The sequence below is a fragment of the Nicotiana sylvestris genome, chromosome 5, assembly GCF_000393655.2.
Source record: "Nicotiana sylvestris chromosome 5, ASM39365v2, whole genome shotgun sequence".
In the NCBI taxonomy this organism is placed as follows: domain Eukaryota; kingdom Viridiplantae; phylum Streptophyta; class Magnoliopsida; order Solanales; family Solanaceae; genus Nicotiana; species Nicotiana sylvestris.
In genome coordinates this window covers 46275529-46295739 of record NC_091061.1, presented here as the reverse complement: position 1 = coordinate 46295739, position 20211 = coordinate 46275529, and the positions used below count along the sequence as shown (strand labels likewise).

The 20211-nt window shown below is 42.7% G+C and overlaps 2 protein-coding genes across 2 annotated transcripts; both read right to left on the bottom strand.

Moving 5' to 3' along the window:
- Positions 1–13700: 13700 nt before the first annotated feature.
- On the bottom strand, positions 13701–16097 carry LOC104237905 (uncharacterized). Its single transcript, XM_070146156.1, has 5 exons — positions 16029–16097; positions 14851–15215; positions 14219–14355; positions 13944–14170; positions 13701–13901 (listed from the first exon to the last, which is right to left on the bottom strand). Exons 1-5 carry the CDS (start codon positions 16095–16097, stop codon positions 13701–13703), a joined length of 999 nt encoding a protein of 332 aa, XP_070002257.1.
- Positions 16098–16787: 690 nt separating this feature from the next.
- On the bottom strand, positions 16788–20005 carry LOC104237903 (mitogen-activated protein kinase kinase kinase 17-like). The gene is given in 3 exon segments (XM_070146155.1): positions 16788–17473; positions 19719–19854; positions 19856–20005. Coding segments are annotated over 3 exon segments (972 nt in total).
- Positions 20006–20211: the final 206 nt, after the last annotated feature.

The window sequence follows — 20211 nt, the reverse complement described above, 5'->3', positions numbered from 1 at the left end:
AGCTACGGACTAAAGAGGTAGCCTCAGTAAAAGTACTTTGGAGGAGCAATAATGTAGAGGAAATGACATGGGAGGCCGAGGAGGACATGAAGTCCAGATACCCTCATTTATTTGAGTCTTCAGGTGATATGCCTGAGACAAACATGGCAGGTGTTGCACATATATCAACCAGTGACAGTTAAGGTAATTAAGTTATGGCTAACCTTCTTATTATCATTATTGTATAAGTAAATGGTCGGGTGAGGCCAAGTTGATGTTATTATTATGATGTGTAGCCCGGTGTGGCCTTAGATATGTATGTTTGGGCTGATGGCAGGTTTTGGATATTCATATTTATAGGGGAAACTCTGGCGAATTTTTTTTAAAAAAATAATAATTCAGAAGTTAGGTTAACCGTTAACATTCGAGGACGAATGTTCTTAAGGAGGGGAGAATGTTACACCTTGTGTATTCGGCGTTATCATGCTGTAAATGGGATAATTCAGGTAGGAAGATAATTTCTATGAGATATTTAAATGATGCGATAGTTATACGTTAAGATTGGAAGTCATTTGAGTTGTGATTAAAAATTCGACAAAGATCGCGCGCAAGTTACGGGTTTAAATTTCACTGGAATTTGGATAAAATGTTGATGACTTTTTCTCTCAATATACTGGGAGTTATGGTGTGTTCTACCTACCGAATCGAAGGTCTATGAGTCTAGTTTCCAACGCAATAAACCGTTCGTTAATACGACTTCGGAGTAGAGAGATATTAACATTTTCGTACAGGGGTGCACACTGTTACGGGAACAGTGTGCCTAGTCGGGTTTAGTCAAAATTTTTTTATTTAAGTCAATTTTTAAAACAGAACCCCTGCGTTTTATCCTCTCCAAAACAGAACCAAAAACCTAGGGATTTCCTCTCAAACTTCTCCCATCCATCTAGCCAAGCATAACAACAATTTAGTCATCCTCAAGATGGAGAACACCATGGTAGCTTCGGAATCGTGAATTCTTCGGTGTTTCACTTTTCATAGCAAGACTCCGTCTTGTAATTTCGAATTTTGAGTAATTCTGGTCACATAAGGTATGATTTAACTTCCTCTTTGATCTTTGTAAACTTCTACCGTAAGAATTCTTAAGAAATAGTTGAAACCTCTATAGAAATATTCTTGATTTTTTTTGAAACCTCTCTTAATATGGCTTGATTGTTGGGGCTGTTCTATATGATTTTATTGTGTTGTTTGGATCTGTGAAGACATGGATGGAATTCTGTTGATGAGGAGATGTAGTAAAGTAAAATTTGGTGGTGTGTTGGGGGGAAATTAATCTACAAAAGAGTCTACAAATTCATGGCCACAAGTTGTTCGCGTAAATGTCTAAATGAAGAATTATTTAAGCTATGAGCTTGAATTTGATTTTGAATGGTTTGTATTATGTAGGAAATCATTCCTAAGGCTTTTGAGGTCTTGGAAACAGTATATAACTCCATCGACAAGGTATGTAGGGCTTTCGCTATACTTTTCGGCATGACTAGAATTCGAATAAACGTTTATCGAATTGTCTCGTCGGATTCGAGTTATTTCACCTTCAACTTATAAAGATGCTTAGACCTGATCTTTTCTCATAGATTGCTTACTCTAGAGGATATCTATGATTTCTCGGATTTCCTTGTTCCTTGCTTAAAAAGAACTAGAGCCTTTTACTCGTTCTCCTTTCGACGTTCATATAAATCTTGAATAAGTAACATTTACTTCAAAGGTACTCATAATACACAACTCTCATGTTCTTAGTACTTGTTGGCTCGTAGTTGAAAATTAAATATTTTTAGCCACAACCATGATAGTCGGGGAAGAATGATGATAGGCCACTTCGACTCTTCTTAGAATACGTCTTTTAAGGTTGGTTTCGCATTGCACCTATATAATTTATGATCTAGTATATGTATGTATTTACTTTCATTACCGAGCCGCATTATAGACGGCCGGGTATGACACATATTGTGTAACCACTGATCAGTTGGGATTACCGAGCTTCACGTGGCCGGGTACGATTCTACCGAGCCTTTATTATGGCCGGGTATGTTATGGATATTATAGCCCCACAGAGGGATTTATTATTATATAATGTGATATATTATAAGTAGCGATAGTGAACGACGGTGTCACGAGCATACATTTATATCCATGTTGAATTTTAGTTTCCTACCGAGGCTAGTTTCAGAATTTAAATTATCTCTATGTCTCTTCTCTTGTTAATTACATTTTTCATGTTACACTTGTCGCCCTACATATTCAGTACATATTTCGTACTGACGCATTTTTATGCGCTGTGTTCATGCCCACAGGTTCGAATAGACAGAGTGGTGTGCCTCCTCAGTAGGACCCCCAGGATCAGCGTTGGGTTTCGCACTCCACTTCTTCGGAGTTGCTGACTTTGAGTCCATAGGTACTATTACAGATGTATATGTGTGGTTTTGGGCATGTCGGGGGCTTTGTCCCGCCCTGTTGAGATTGTCTTACACTCTTAGAGGCTTGCAGACTAGCGGTCATTGTATATATATATTTTTCGTATCGCCCTATCGGCCTTCTGGATAGCTGTTATACTGTTGTTACAGCCTTGTTGGCCTAGTTTATATATATATATCGTGTTGGGCTCTTCTACCTGCAGGTTATTATATTTCGGATCATATCTCATGGTTGGTTCGCTCGGGCCTTCGGGCATCGGGTGCCAGCCACACCTCACAAGGTTGGGGTGTGACATATCTTGTGACTGACCTCCTTGTGTTTGGACAAGCAGCCCAATCTGAGTCACAAAAAGCTTCCAATTCTCCTATTTCTGAACCTCTTTTCAAGAGTATTCCCTGTCCAGGTGACCCTTTTATATATCTGATCAACCTCAAGGCTGCATTCCAATGTGATAGTTTGGGTTGTTGCATGAACTGGCTCAGTAGTCCCGCTTTGACTTGCCTTCCTTATCTTTCAATATGGACTTGCATGTGTTCTGCATATGACTATTTCGAGTGATTGCTGCTATCTGGCTTGAGTTAGACAAGTAGAGAAAGATCTTATGCCACCGGTGATCGGCCTGCAAAACTTATGTCTGATCTGATAATAGTCAAATAGAGCAATTTTCCCACTAGCTTCTAATAACTAACAATATCCTTCAATTGTTCATCATCAGACCTTCCCACATGAGTATCATACTCAACAGTGGTGAGTTTGAGATTCATCTCTAATGGTGTAGTAGCAGGTTTGGATCCACCAACGCCAATGTCAGCTAGTAACTCTAAAGCATATTTCCTTTGGTTGAGTAAGATGCCAGATTGTGATCTTAACACCTCAATCCCTAAGAAATATCTCAACTGTCCCAAATCCTTCACCTTGAACTTGTTATGAAGTGTGGCTTTAGCTTCCTCAATTAATTCCTCATTGCTACATGTGATGAGGATGTCATCTACGTATACTAGGACAATGACAATATCATTACCAGCCATGTGTTCATAGGAACTCTGATTGTAGCCTGCACCTGTCAAGGCATCAGTAAGTTTGGTGTTCCATTGTCGTGAAGCCTGCTTCAAGCCATATAGTGATTTGAGAAGTTTACACACCTTGTACTCCCCATGTCTGTGAAAATCCCGTAGGAGATCCATGTATACTTCTTCAAATAAATCTCCTTGTAGAAAGGCATTATTGACATCCATTTGTGGATTCCCAATCTTTTAAGGTTGCGAGTGCTATCACTATCCTCACAGTTACCATTTTGGCAACTGAGGAGAATGTTTCATGATAGTCCAAGCCCTCTTGTTGTGTGTATCCCTTTGCCACCAACCTGGCCTTGTATTTATCTAAATCTCTATTGGCTTTGCACTTAATCTTATACACCCACTTAGAGCCTACTGTTTGTTTGCCCACTGGGAGATCAACAACCTCCCAAGTATGGTTGTCTTCCAATGCACTGATTTCCTACTTCATTGCTTCCACCCACTTCTCATCTTAAGCTGCTTCTTTGAAGCTTCTTGGTTCAGTAGAGGTTGTAACAAGTCCAACATATGTCTAGTAGGTAGGAGAAAGGTGACTGTATGCCACATAGTTGGTGAAGGATATTTGCAAAATGCTGAAGATTTCTTCCCAGTGACATAATCCAGCCATGTAGGAGGCTGCCACTCTACTAGGTCTGCTGCTATCTATTTCTGAACCATCAGGTTGTTTCCCTACAGTTTGGACATCTGTGAAGGTTTCATGTTGAGTCTGTTCATCTGAGAATTCAGGCTCTGAGTTGACACCATTTGTGTTGGAATTCTACTCAGTTGGCCTTGCAGGCTCTAGCTCTAAGTTGATATCATCTGCCTCTAAATGTGTTGCTTCTGAATTGGTATCAATGATTATCTCCTGATCAACAGTTACCTGCTGCTCAATAGATGGGTTATGCCGAAAATTCTCTTTTGAATTGGCTGATGGCACATCCTTATATGCTATAGGATCTGCCAAGAATAGGTCATCTTCCCAAATATCTTCATGCCATTTTTCTTTGTAAGGAAATATATCTGTTAGATATGTACATAATGTAGTCTTGTCCCACATTGGAATATGAGTAGTATGTCCTTGTATAGTATTGCTATAAATAAGGACCTCTTGTATTGTATTGAACACACAATATCAATATATCATATTTTCTCCTATGCCTTCTCACATGGTATCAGACCTATCGTGAGAGATTTATCGCTGTGCATAAATTCCAGCGATTCCGGGAAGTGAAATCAGTCACCGGAACCTTTTTTTTCCGGCGACTTTTCAAAGTTGTTTTGCGTCTGCTTTGTCTCGGTTAGTGTTGTGCAAAATCCAACACTACCACAAGAGTAGTCACTGTCCAGCGACCAAACCCCAATGAAAATATCCGGCGGTAGTGTAGCAGTCGGAAGAAAATTTTCCAGCGAAGTTCTGACATTGCATGGGCCACCTTGCGACCATTTTTTGGCGACGATTCTTCAGGACAGATTGTTCCCCTTGCAATTCCGAGTCTACCCATCCAGGTTACACCAAATTTCGACCACTTTTATATTTTTCCGGCGTGAACAGTGATTTCAGAAGTGGACTTCCGGCCATTTTTTGAAAAAGTTTCTTCAGAACAGTTGGGTCGTTGGTAATTTCGATCCTACCCCTACTGTTTTTATTTCATTCTGACTACTTAAATATGCCGTTTTATTTCTTGATGACCATGTTTTTATACAGGAACACGATACAGGGCGGATCATTGGTACCATGCGTGAATCAAATGGACTTTATTACCTTATCCTTGCTAAATCACATGGACTCACATATTGTATTCCTTCAACAACTTGTCCTGTTACTGATTCACCAGATTTATTACATAAACGGTTGAGACATCCTAGTTTGTCAAAACTTCAGAAAATGGTACTTGGTTTATCTCATTTGTCAGCTCGGTAAACATACTCGCTCTCATTTTCCTCGACGTATTGATAATCGAGAAGAGTCACCTTTTACTTTAGTCCATTCAGATGTTTGGGGTCCTAGTTGGGTCAGTTCTACCTTAGGATTTCGCTGCTTCGTTACTTTCATTGATGACTATTCTAGGTGCACCTGAATATTTTTGATAAAAAATCAATCTGAGTTGTTTTCTATTTTCCAAACCTTTCATGCTGAAATTCAAAATCAATTTGGGGTTTCTATTCGCACATTTCGTAGTGATAATGTCCGAGAGTATTTGTTTTTCCCATTTCAACAGTTTATGAAATCTCATGGGATTATACATCAAACATCTTGTCCGTACACATCTCAACAAAATGGGGTAGCTGAAAGAAAGAATAGACATCTTATTGAAACTGCTCGTACCCTACTCATACAATCTGTTACACAACGCCTTCCTGATGTTCTTTGGAAGGGCAACGTAAGGCTAAGCAACCGATGTCAGTGCGGTTGCTGTCCTCCAATGAGGTCCCCTCCGCACGCTAGACTAGATTGTCAGTGCCGTGCGGGAAAACCAATGTCACGAGAAATTGCGGAAGCTGAGAGAGAATTGGGTTTTGAATGATGATGATGATTTTATTGATGAATGAAATGCTGATTATAAAAGATGCGGTGTCGAGGGGGAGAGACACCAGTACAGAAAATTGCTTGCTTGAAAATGTTTGATTGTTTGATCCCCCTAATAATACTTAAAAAAATAAACTAAAGTCACATGACTAGTCCTAATAAAGCTGTAGAAACACACTGAATGAAAATGATGTAAACTAGCCTATAATTACAATGAAAATGACTTAGTTTATTACAATGTAGAACCAAGTCCGATGGCAGCAACTTTGGCTTGCGGGTCAGGGTCTGCGCGTGTGGTGCTGTGGGCGCGCGCGATACTTGTTGTGTTGGCCTGAGGCTGGGCGCTGGTGCTTGGCATTAGGGTCTATGCGCGAGGCGCTGCTGGAATGGGCCTGCAGTTGGGCGCTGGCGAGGCATCAGGATCTCCGCGCGGCATTGTCAGTGCACGCGACACTGTTGTCATTGGCCAGCCGCTGGGCGCTGGCGAGAGGCATCGGTGGGGCGACAGAGGCGCATGCGCGCTTGTCACTTGGCGCAGCCAAGACCACGGGACCGACCATGGCGCTAGGCATTGCGAGGCTCGCTAGGCCGCCATGGGGCGCGACCAAGGGGTCATGGGGCGTGTCTGGAAAGTAGCCCATGACATTCTCCCCCACCTGAGTTGGCGCCGTCCTCGGAGCCTTATGATGATGATGATTCTTCTGGTGGTTGTTGGATGGGAGGTCTATGCCCCTCTGTTCTGTGAGCTTGCTATTGTAGCGACGCAATGATTTCATGCGGATGACATGGAAGACTGGATGGATCTTCCACCAGGATGAAGTTTTCACCTGGCATGTGGACTTCCCAATGCATTTTTCGATGGGCAGGGGCCCGATGTATTTTTGTTGCAGGCGAGGGTCATGGGTCCTCTCTGCAAACAAGTATCGCTTTGGGATGCATAACATTACTTTGTCCCCTGTTTGATGTTGGGCAAAGCAAAGATTTTGTTCAGTGAATATTTTTGCCCGCTCTTGGGCTTTGACGAGATAGCTCCGCACTATCCCCATGTTGCGCTCCCATTCGCTCGAGAAGTTGGAAGCTCGAGGAGATTTTGGCATGGTTGATGCATTCACCGTTTGCGAGAGAAGCGGTTGCTGTCCGGTAACAATTTCAAAAGGGCTTTTGTTTGTATGATGGCTCTTTTGAGAATTGAAACACAGTTGAGCAGCATCCAAGAGCTTCACCCAATGCTTCTGTGACCCGGTTGCAAAGTTGCAGAGATATTCCTCCAGCATGTCATCAAACCGGTCTGTCTGGCCATCCGATGATGGATGGATGTATGAGTTGTGAATCAATGTTGACCCAAAGCACCTGAAGAGATGGGTCCAAAAGTTGCTAGTGAAGCGTGAGTCGCGCCTACTAATAATGTCTTTGGGCAGGCCCCAATGTTTGACAATGTGCGAGAAGAAGAGTCGAGCTATATCTTCTGCTGAGATGTTCTGCGGGGCTGCTATAAAGGTTGCATAGTTTGAAAATTGATCTATGACAACCAATATGGATGCAAGATTACCGACTTGGGGCAATCTCATGATGAACCTGAGGGAAATACTTTCCCATGGTCTCTGAGGGACATGTAATGGCTGCAAGGGTCCCGTCTGTGATGAGTGATCTGACTTGTCCTTGTGGCATAGCTAACAAGTCTTTACACGCTGAGGAGCGTCACCAGTCTTTTGAGGCCGATGACATGATGGCTGATTGTTGTTGCGAAGGGTAACCGGAACCAAGGGTTCAGGTCTGTTGACTACCTTCTCCAACTGCATGGCCGAGATGTTTTCAGCGGTCATCTTTATGGGAAAGCATGGTATGGTGCAGGGTTTGGCCCCGTCTTCTCCCAACATCAGGAGTATGTTGGCATATGGTACTGGTATGGTGTTGGTCTGCCTCATGAACTCCAAACTCATTATCATGTCGAAGTCATCTATGATTGCGATGCGCAGGTCGATGCTTCCTTTGTATGGGCCAAGTTTCACTGGGACATCTGTAGCTGTTCCACCCAATGCCTGGGGTGGCGAGTTGATAGCCTTGATGCGGCCTTTGCTCTTTTGCACAACAAGACCTAGGCACTCTCTTTAAGTTTAGTTGAAGCCAAGTAGTTGTGGGTAGCACCCGTGTCTATCAATGCGTGAAGGGGCTTGCTGTTCACTTTCAATTCGACGAACATTAGGGTCCTCGCTTGTTTAGGAGGCCTCTCGTCCATCTTTTCCTTCCCTTTCTTGGTGATTGGGACTGATATTTTCTTAGGAGGACATGCACTGGTCCTCGCTAAGGCATGTGGGATAGAGCCAACAATTGCATTGAAGGCACCTACTTGGTCTGATGCTGACGTGTCTGATGCATCTTACTCGTCCTTGACAGTCTGATGAGCATTGACCTTTATGTTTGGGCATTCATTGTTCCAATGTGCCCCGCCGCAATGACGACATTCTGAGGGAGGCTTTCTACCCTGATTGTTGTAAATGGATGCAGCACTGTTGCTACTGGAGGGAGGAGTCTTAGTTTTGGATGCACTCCGATCTCCCCCACTTTTGCTTGGGCCACCATTGCTGGGATGGTTCCCGTTGAATCCCCCTCGGACAGACGGTTGGGGTCTGTCATTCTGAGTTCCCAAATGATAATCGCCAAGACATTCTGTAGCTTGAATGGCCTTGGGCAGGGTGTCTACCCGTTGTCTCTGTAGTTCCATACGGGCATAAGGTTTCAAACCTTCTATGAATGCGAAGAGTTTGTCTTTGTCCCCCATGTCGCGTATGTTTAGCATGAGTGCGGAGAATTCGCACACGTACTCCCACACTGATCTGGTGTGGCGGAGCTCCCGTAGCTTTCTCCTTGCGTTGTATTCCACATTTTCGGGGAAGAACTGCAGGCGTAGTGTTGCCTTCAATTCATCCCATGTCTGGAGAGTATCTTCACCGGCCTTGATGGCTTCGTATTTGACCCGCCACCAAAGTTTGGCATCGCCCTGAAGATACATGGCAGCAGTTGCTACCTTTTTGGATTCTTCCAAATGGCCCACGGCATCGAAGTATTGTTCGATGTCAAAGATGAAATTTTCCACTTCTTTAGCATCCCGGGATCCGTCGTATGGATTTGGCTCCGGTATCTTAAGCTTTTGTGGAATGGGGGTGAGGTTTGCTGCACCCCTGATGTGGTTGTCGCCTCCTCGAAGTAGGCTCTGTAGGGCATCATTGACAATATTGAGCTTGACTGTCAAGTCGTCTATGGTTTGCTGCATGACAGTTAGTCTATCTGCCTCTTGTTGCCGATGGGCTAAATCGTCGGCACGCCCCTGTTGGAGGTCCTCAAATTTGCCATGAATATTGGCAGTTTCAATGGCTGTCGTTTGTCGGTCATCCTCAGAGTCACGACTGATGTTTGCAATGTCATTTTCCGCCTGCCGCATTCGGCGGTCCAGGTCATCCAACCTTTGCACTAGGTTGTTGTTTTGATCAGGCACCGTATCCACGATGGGTCGTAATCGGTCAACCGTCTCTTCTAGGGATGCTAGGCGCTCCCCATGATTCACCATGGTCAGAAATGGTGATGATGGCAAATGTGTTCCCTCGTCCGATGTCGAGTCTAGGCTCTGATACCAACTGTTACGCAATGCCTTCCTGATGTTCTTTGGAAGGGCAACGTAAGGCTAAGCAACCGATGTCAGTGCGGTTGCTGTCCGCCAATAAGGTCCCCTCTGCACGCTAGACTAGATTGTCAATGTCGTGCGGGAAAACCAATGTCACAAGCAATTGCGGAAGCTGAGAGAGAATTGGGTTTTGAATGATGATGATGATTTTATTGATGAATGAAATGCGGTTATAAAAGATGCGGTGTCGAGGGGGAGAGACACCAGTACAGAAAATTGCTTGCTTGAAAATGTTTGATTGTTTGATCCCCCCTAATAATACTTAAAAAAATAAACCAAAGTCACATGACTAGTCCTAATAAAGCTGTAGAAGCACACTAAATGAAAATGATGTAAACTAGCCTATAATTATAATGAAAAGGACTTAGTTTATTACAATGTAAAACCAAGTCCGATGGCAGCAACTTTGGCTTGCGGTTCAGGGTCTGCGCGTGCGTTGCTGTGGGCGCGCGCGACACTGGTTGTGTTGGCCTGAGGCTGGGCTCTGGTGCTTGGCATCAGGGTCTGTGTGCGAGGCGCTGCGGGAATGGGCCTACAGCTGGGCGCTGGTGAGGCATCAGGATCTGCGCGCGCGACATTGTCAGTGCGCGCGGCGCTGTTGCCATTGGCCAGCCGCTGGGCGCTGGCGAGAGGCATCAGTGGGGCGACAGAGGCGCATGCGCGCTTGTCACTTGGCGCAGCCAAGACCACGGGGCCGACCATGGCGCTAGGCATTTCGAGGCTCGCTAGGCCGCCATAGGGCGCGGCCAAGGGGTCATGGGGCGTGTCTGGAAAGTAGCCCATGACATATCTCATGCTCCGTTGCATTTTTGGGGGATGCAGTTCTTACATCTTGCTATCTTATTAATCGTATGCCATCTTCAGCTATCCAGAACCAAGTTCCATTCTCTGTTATGTTTCCCCACTTACCTTTGTTCTCTCTTCCACCCTGTGTCTTTGGAAGCACTTATTTTGTCCATAACCCTACTCCAGGAACAGATAAGTTAGTTCCCCGTGCTCTTAAGTGAGTATTTCTTGGTTTCTCGAGAACACAAAAGGAGTATCGATGTTATTCTCCTGACCTCCAGCGGTACCTTATGTCTGCTGATGTTACCTTCTTTGAAATCCAATCATACTTCACAGGTCCAGGTAATCACTTAGATATTTCTGAGGTACTACCAGTCTCTTCTTTTGGAGATTTAGTCACTATCTCCCATCCATCTTTCTCTACATCTCCAGCTCCACCATCTATAGCTCATGTTCCACCATCTATAGCTCCAGTTCCACCACTTATAAGTCCAATTCCTCCACATAATCCAATTCAACCTTCTGCAGCTCCGTCATTCTTGACTTATCATCGCCGTCCACATCTAGCATCAGGCCTAGGTGATTCACGCCCTGCATCAAATTCTGCACCTACTGCGGACTTGTCTCCTCTTAGTCAACCAATTGCACTCTGCAAAGGTGTACGGTCCCCACTTAATCCTAATCCCCACTATGTTGGTCTAAGTTATAATCGTCTGTCGTCACCTCATTATGCTTTTATATCTTCTTTGTCCACCGTTTCTATTCCTAAGTCTACAGGTGAGGCATTATCTCATCCTGGATGGCGACATGCTATGATTGACGAGATGTCTGCTTTATATGCGAGTGACACTTGGGAGCTTGTTCCTCTTCCTGTAGGTAAGTCTATTGTTGGTTGTCGTTGGGTTTATGCAGTCAAAGTCTGCCCGGATGGCTAGGTTGATCGGCTTAAGGCTCGTCTTGTTGCAAAAGGATATACTCAGATTTTTGGGCTTGATTATAGTGATACTTTCTCTCCCGTGGCTAAAATAGCATTTGTTCGTCTTTTTTTGTCCATGGCTGATGTACTTCATTGGCCTCTTTATCAGTTAGACATTAAGAATGCTTTTCTCCATGATGATCTTGACGAGGAAGTTTATATGGAGAAACCACCTGGTTTTGTTGCTCATGGGGAGTTTAGTGGTTGTGTATGCAGATTGCGCAGGTCACTATATGGTTTGAAACAATCCCCTCGAGCCTGGTTTGGTAAGTTCAGCACAATTATTCAGGAGTTCGACATGACTCGTAGTGAGGCTGATCACTTTGTGTTTTATCAGCATTCTGCTCCGAATCTGTGTATTTATCTAGTGGTTTATGTTGATGATATTGTTATTACTAGCAACGATCAGGATGGTATTACTAATCTGAAGCAACATCTCTTTCAGCACTTCCAAACTAAGGATCTGGGCAGACTGAAGTATTTTCTAGGTATTGAGGTCGCTCAGTCTAGCTAAGGTATTGTTATTTCACAGCGGAAGTATGTTTTAGACATTCTTGAGGAGATTGGAATGATGGGTTGCAGACCTATTGACTCTCCTATGGATCCGAATGCTAGGATTCTACCTGGACAGGGGGAGCCTCTTAGAGACCCTACAAGATATAGGAGGTTGGTTGGAAAATTGAATTACCTCACAGTGACTAGACCTGACATTTCTTTTATGATGAGTGTTGTAAGTCAGTTTATGGATTCTCCCTGTGATAGTCACTGGGATGTAGTTGTTCGTATTATTCAGTATATAAAGTCAGCTCCAGGAAAAGGATTACTATTCGAGGATCGAGGCCACGAGCAGATTGTTGGGTATACAAATGCTGATTGGGCAGGATCACTTTCTAATAGACGATCTACATCTGGATATTGTGTTCTAGTAGGGGTAATTTGGTCTCGTGGAAGAGCAAGAAACAAAATGTAATTGCTCGATCTAGCGCCGAAGCAGAATATCGGGCTATGGCTATGGCAACGTGTGAGTTAGTTTGGGTCAACCAGTTGCTCAAGGAGTTAAAGTTCGGAGAAATCAATAGGATGGAACTAGTGTGTGATAACCAAGTTGCTCTTCATATTGTGTCAAATCCGGTATTCCATGAGAGGACTAAACACATTGAGATCGACTGTCACTTTGTCAGAGAAAAAAATACTTTCAGGAGATATTGTTACAAAGTTTGTAAAGTCGAATGATCAACTAGCAGATATTTTCACTAAGTTTCTTACTGGTTCTCGTATTAGTTACATGTGTAACAAGCTCGGTACATATGATGTGTATGCACTGGCTTGAGGGGGAGTGTTAGATATGTACATAATGTAGTCTTGTCCCATATTGGAATAGGAGTAGTATGTCCTTGTATAATATAGCTATAAATAAGGACCTCTTGTATTGTATTGAACACACAATATCAATATATCATATTTTCTCCCGTGCCTTCTCACAATATCCTCTCCAAAAGACACTTCTCTGCTTACAAAAAAGAGTTGTGACTCCAAATCATACAACATATATCCCCTTTGGGTTTCTGAGTAGCCCATGAATACTGTCTTCTTTGCTCTTGCAGCAAACTTATCTTCCCTTGGTAAGGCACTAGCATAACACAAACATCCAAACACTCTTAGGTGCTCTATTTTAGGCATCTTCCCATGTAGCATTTCATAGGGTGATTTGCCATTTAGTACTGCAGTAGGAAGTTTGTTAATCAAATAGACTGCAGTTCTAATGCATTCATCCCAGAATCTAATTGGGACAACACTTTGAAGTTTTAGAGCCCTTGCAACTTCCAGAATATGCCTATGTTTTCTCTCTACATATCTATTTTGGTGTGGCGTATATGGACAACTACTTTCATCAATCACTCCAAGACCAGAAAGTAAATTATTACATTTAGAATTAAAAAAACTATGTGCCATTGTCTGATCTCAACACCTTAACTATCATACCAAACTGATTTTTTATAATTAGAAGAAATTTGCCAATACAACCAATACCTTACACTTAAACTGTATTAGGCAAATCCAAGTGTACCTACTAAAGTCATCAACAATTGTGACAAAGTAATGCTTCTTATCATGTGTAGGCCTCTTATAGGGACCCCAAACATCTACATGTCCAAGCTGAAAAATACAGTCTGATTTACTACTACTAACAGGAAAGATTGATCTATGTTATTTTTCCATTGGACATTACTCATCTTCTAGATTTCTCAAGGTAGGTATGTGTTGCATTGCCTTCATGGAAGGATGTCCTAATCTTGAATGCCACAATTTTGTGTCATGTTTCCCCCTTATTATTGCTGCTCCTACTACTGATTTTGTATGTTCTTGGAGAATGTAGAGGCCATCAAATTCTCTACCAATCCCCATCACCTTGCCACTGTAAAGACCCTAAAGAAGACAGAAATCAGGAAAGAATTTTACAGTACAAACAAGGTCCTTGGTCAGCTTGGCTACTGAAAGTAGATTAAACTTGAAATCTGGCACATGTAAGACATTTCTGATCCTCTGACCTCCTAAAATTGTTGCATCTCCTATATCAGTTATCTGTGACTTGTTACCATTTGGCACCTGCACTTTTCTACCTTCTTGATTCCCTAATTTCCTAATGTCAATTAGTTCAGCTTTATAGGAAGTAATATGATGAGATGCCCCTGAATCTATAATCCATTCAATACCACAAGTTTTGGATAGCAGGGAAACAATACCTGCCATATTGGCTTTGCAATCACCAGATGATGCTGATTTGTTTAACAAACTCACCAACTGCTTATACTCCACTTCTGTAAAGAAATGACCTTCAACAGAATTAGTTCCCTCAACTGTTGTGTTGTTCACATAGGTTCTGAAACCAGTACCTTGCATTGAATTCAGGTGAATATCTCACAATTTTCCTTTTGATGTCCCTTATATCCACAATGTTCACAAATCAAACTAGGTTTCTTTCCTTTCATCATTTGTCCTCTTCCAGCTAACATAGTTAATGGTTCCTTGTTTAGGTCCATTACACCAAGAGCTCATTGACTCTCTTCCTGTATTACGAGGGCATATGCTTGATTTACTGTTAGTACATGGGTTTTTAATAGAATTTGACTACGAACATGTGCATAAGTCTCATTTCATCCAACTAGAAACTGCACTAGGCACTGCTGATAGAATATTTCAAAAAAAAGGTTCTGATTCTTTACAATTACATACACGACCGGGTATCAAGGTGTCCTGTTCATCCAAAAGATCTTTCATTCTAGTGAAATAAGTAGTAACAGAATTCGTACCTTGAGTTAGGGTTCCAATTTGAGTCCAAAGATGATAGAATCTAGTCAAATTCGATTTGCCAAACCTTTCCTTGAACTCAGTCCATACCTTTGAAGCATCTGATGCATAGACTATGCTCGGTAATAATTCCTGTGAAACACTCCTTCCAATCCATAAAAGTACCGCAACATTACATTGCTCCCACAAATCTGCTAATTCTCCTTTGTACAAGCTCTTCACACACGTTCCTTCTACGAAACTTAACTTGTTTTTTCCCAATAAAGCGAAACGCATCGACCTACTCCACAATCCGAAATTTTCTGGACATGTGAGCTTGATATCTATCAAAAGTGCTCCAGGTGTATCAGACGGCTGAAGGTAAAGGGGATGACGATGATCGATTTGAGGTGTCAAGGTATCTCCCATGGCGGATATTCCTAGAACTTGTAACTGTGAATCAGCTAAGTGAAGAAGTAAGCAGTATCAATTCCCTAATCGTTGCTCTGATACCATGTCAAGATAAGGAACCTCCATTGGAGGTCATCGTACATTATAGAAGATAGCAGAGAAGAGAGAAGAGAGGATGAAGAAGTAAAATGGAAATAAATTATGTTGTTCTCATTCAGTAATAATACATATATACATTCAACTCACACGTGCACTTAACCAATTAACCTAACTGTGCACGCGACTCTTAATATCTTACCTTTTTTTTCATGTTACCGAATTGAACGAAGATTTAAGAATATTATGTTGCTTCCTTTGTATGGAGTCATTTTTTATTTCCCCATGACATAAAACTCAATTAAGCAGTCCTCCATTTTGCTTCTTACCACATTCATATGCACACTACTGAATTTGGCCAGCTTAAAGAAACAAGCATCACATTTATTCGTCACTTGGGGCAAATACCACTGGAAGTCCAAATAATAACAGGCCTTACTGAAGGGCCTTTAAACTTTAAGTTTATATCTGTTTTCTGCACAAATGATCCAATTTTAGAAGGCTTTGATGGAAGATAAGCTAAGGTTATAAGGGCCTATATGACTTCAGCTTTGAAGGGTACCATTGCTCTTTTTTGTATTGTTTCAATTTTATCGGATGTTCCCACAAGGACCTTCACCTTATTACTTAATTCACGCAAATTAACTGCTTCTGTCGCATCCATTGGAGTTGTTTCATTTTTATTTTACTTGTCTGATGAGTAGGTGGAGAGGTTGAGAAAGCATTAGCCCAACAAAAGCATCATGTGTAGTTGTATACCTTCTGGCAGAAGTGAATCCTGCTTCCAATAATCTCATCTTCAGGACCATCATATGTCAATTGTGACATGTTTATATTATGACTTTACAATGGTACCTGAAAAAGATTAGGCAAGGGAAATCTCGTTTGGTTGGATTTTTGTCATTTTTTTTCAATTAAGGCCTTTTCCCTCATTGGCATGACCATGGAAGTGTTGGGAAAAAAAAATATTAATTTCATTAACATCTGTTATTGATTATTTTTTTCACTCATTTCGGCTTCCAACTAACTTAAAGTTTCTCTAAAACCTGTTTAAATGGTTAAAACGTTTTGCAATAGACGGGACATGACAGGTCATCATTCTCCGTGGAATTTATGAAGCATGTCCCATGCTTTGATTTTACCACTCTTGTGGCTATAATATATAATGTAGGCATATAATGTATTCAGAAATTATCTTAGGCTGTTGAATTTTGTTTCTATGTACTAAACACTTATGACTTATATGCAAATAAGAAATGAAAAATACTCCACAATAAGAAAGGTAAGTCGTTTGAGGTAAAACACAGAGGAGAGAGATTTATGAACACTGAATTTTATTTGCTGTAATTCATTTATGTGTGTCAAAACTGAAACTGCTAATTACAGCTCTCTGCTGTATACTACAAACACTGCAATAAAAAATGTTATCTTGGCAATAACAGCTTTCCAGCTCCATTTCATGCCTCGTTGACAAAGCTGTCATGCCAGAAACTACCTTACCATCATCACCTTCGTTATCTACACTGTAATTTCTAACTGTAACCAATCTGGTTTTCCTGATTGCATTTCTAGCTCTCTTAGCCTTTGCAGAGGAGAATCCATTGAGCTAATTGTTTGTCTTGAATCGTCGACGGTTTCTGATTCCTCCGCTGAACTCCAAATGCCTTGATCAAGAATGCTTGTTGGGGAACTTGTGATGAACTCTTCATTTATTTTGTCATATGAATTGGACTCTTCAAAAAATGGATGCTTGAATAGCTGTTTAGCAGACCATCTCTGTTTTGGATCTCTTCTCAAGCATTTACTTACAAAATCCCTTGCTTGTGAAGACAAAAATCCAGGAATTTCTGGTTTTTGGCCAGAAAATGCAATATGGTAAAGCAATGAAGCTGGGTTGGTAGAATCAGTCCATGGTGAGGCACCAGTGGCCATTTCTATAATAGTGCATCCTAATGCCCATATATCAGCTGCAAATCCTTGTTCTTCTCCTCGTGCTACTTCTGGTGCCATGAACATAGGCGTGCCCCCGTTCCACTTAACCTGATCGATTGACCTAGCACAACCAAAATCTGCAATTTTGGCACCGGTTTCACATAACAGAATGTTGTGTCCCTTAATGTCACGATGCAAGATCCCTTTCGAATGTAGGTAGTCTAGTCCCTGAACAATTTGCTTCGTGTAATATCTGATCATCTGCTCGTTCCCTGTTCCTAGGTAAAGTGGAAGCAAAGAAGGCGGCTTACCTGCGGTTAGTAGGCAGCACTGACGAGGAGGAGAAGAGAGAGAACAGTCAAAGGTATAAGGTAGCTAGGAAGGAGGCGAAGATGGCAGTGACGGAGGCTAAGACGACAACTTTTGCTTATCTGTATGAGGAACTAAGGAACAAAGGTGGGGAGAAGAAGTTATTCCGACTCGCTAAGGCGAGAGAGAGGACAACTCGGGATCTGGACCAAGTGAGGTGCATAAAAGATGATGACGACAAAGTTTTGATGGGAGATGACCAGATTAAGAGGAGGTGGCAGACCTACTTTCATAAACTTCTAAGTGAAGAAGGGGATCAGGATATTATACTTGGGGAATCGAGGAATGCCGACAGTCACCATGAAGTAAGTAATTGTAGGGACATTGAGATCGATGAAGTCATGGAGGCAATGCGTAAGATGAGAAGGGGCAGAGCTACCGGGCCAGACGAAATTCCGGTTGAACTGTGGAGGTGTGTGGGTAGAGCAGGCTTGGAATGGCTTACTGCATTGTTTAGTGTTATATTCAAGACTAATAGGATGCCTGAAGAGTGGAGGTGGAGTACAATGGTCCCGTTGTATAAGAACAAAGGTGATGTCCAGAGCTGTAACAACTATAGGGGCATCAAATTACTAAGTCATACCATGAAAGTTTGGGAGAGAGTGGTAGAAATGAGAGTGCGAAGGACGGTGTCTATTTCAGACAACCAGTTCGGGTTCATGCCGGGATGATCTACCACAGAAGCTATCCACCTTATTAGGAGGATGGTGGAACAGTACAGGGATAGGAAGAAGGATCTCCACATGGTGTTTATTGATCTGGAGAAAGCGTACGATAGGGTTCCTAGGGAGGTCTTATGGAGCTGCTTAGAGGATAAAGGGGTCCCGGTTGACTATATTAGGGTGATTAAAGACATGTATGCTGGAGCTAAGACTCGGGTTAGGACAGTAGGAGGCGACTCTGAACACTTTCCAGTTATTACGGGGTTGCACCAAGGGTCTGCGCTCAGCCCATTCCTATTTGCCCTGGTGATGGATGCACTGACTCATCATATTCAAGGGGAGGTGCCATGGTGCATGCTATTTGCTGATGACATTATTCTAATTGACGAGACACGAGGCGGCGTCAACGAGAGGCTAGAGATTTGGAGACATGCTCTTGAGTCTAAAGGTTTCAAGTTGAGCAGGACGAAGACGGAATACCTCGAGTGCAAATTTGGAGTTGAGCCGACGGAAGCGGGAGTTGAAGTGAGGCTTGACTCTCAAGTCATTCCCAAGAGGGGTAGTTTCAAGTACCTTGGATCGGTTATTCAGGGGATCGGGGAGATTGACGAGGATGTCACACACCGTATAGGGGTGGGGTGGATGAAGTGGAGGTTAGCGTCGGGAGTCTTGTGTGACAAGAAAGTGCCACCGTTACTAAAAGGTAAGTTTTATAGAGCAGTGGTTAGGCCTGCCATGTTATATGGAACTGAATGTTGGCCGGTAAAGAACTCACACATCCAGAAGATGAAAGTAGCAGAGATGAGGATGTTGAGGTGGATGTGCGGGCATACAAGGATGGATAAGATTAGGAATGAAGATATTCGAGAGAAGGTGGGCGTGGCCCCCATGGAGGACAAGATGCGGGAAGTAAGACTCAGATGGTTCGGGCACATTCAGAGGAGGAGCACTGATGCACCGGTGAGGAGGTGTGAGCGACTGGCTGTAGTGGGCACGCGGAGAGGTAGAGGGCGACCTAAGAAGTATTGGGGAGAGGTGATCAGACAGGACATGGCGCGACTTAGGATTACTGAGGACATGGCCCTTGACAGGGAATTATGGAGGTCGAGCATTAAGGTTGTAGGTTAGGGAAAAGTTGTGAATATTTCTACAGCACAATAGAGTGAGACTAGCCAGTTAGGAGTTAGACTAAGAATGTCATTGGTCGTCTATTGATGCAGGGCTTTACCTGCTAGTTTTACTATACCAGCCATCTATTTCGTATTTCGTATTCTGTATTTCATATCTCTTATATTGCTGTTATTTTATTATGCATTTTTATGGTACTAATATATCGGCTCCTGTTGCTTTTTTGAGCCGAGGGTCTCCTGGAAACAGCCTCTCTACCCTTCGGGGTAGGGGTAAGGTCTGCGTACATATTACCCTCCCCAGACCCCACTTGTGGGATTATACTGGGTTGTTGTTGTTGTTGTTGTTGTTGTTCTGCTCGTTCCCTGTTCCCTAATTTGGTTGGTGAGTGTTCCATCGGGCATGTACTCCATCATAAGATTGAACATGTCCTTGTTGTTCTCTCTGGTTACATCGTACCCCTTGTAGCCAACTATATAAGGGGAGTTCAAAGTTTGACAAAATTTTCTGCTCCTTTTGCAAGAATTCGGACCGGGATAACTCAGTGGATTTGACAGCAAAAATCTCGCCGGAGCAGCGCGACATGGCGACCGAGACGGCAGCTGTAGACCCGCGGCCTATAGTGTGGCCTCTGGTCCAGTCCATTTTGGAGAAGAATTTGGTAGGAGCTAGTTAGGAAGTGTAACAAGTTTAGGACATGTTCAGTTACAAAGAGGTTTTATATAATGGTGAATGTCCAAATTAGTTTGGTAAGCCAAGGGGGCCCTTTTTTCCCTCTTAAATACTTGGAAAAGTGGCTTGTGGCCTTTAGACAACTTTAGGTACGCCGGAGTACAGCAATGACTTGGCTT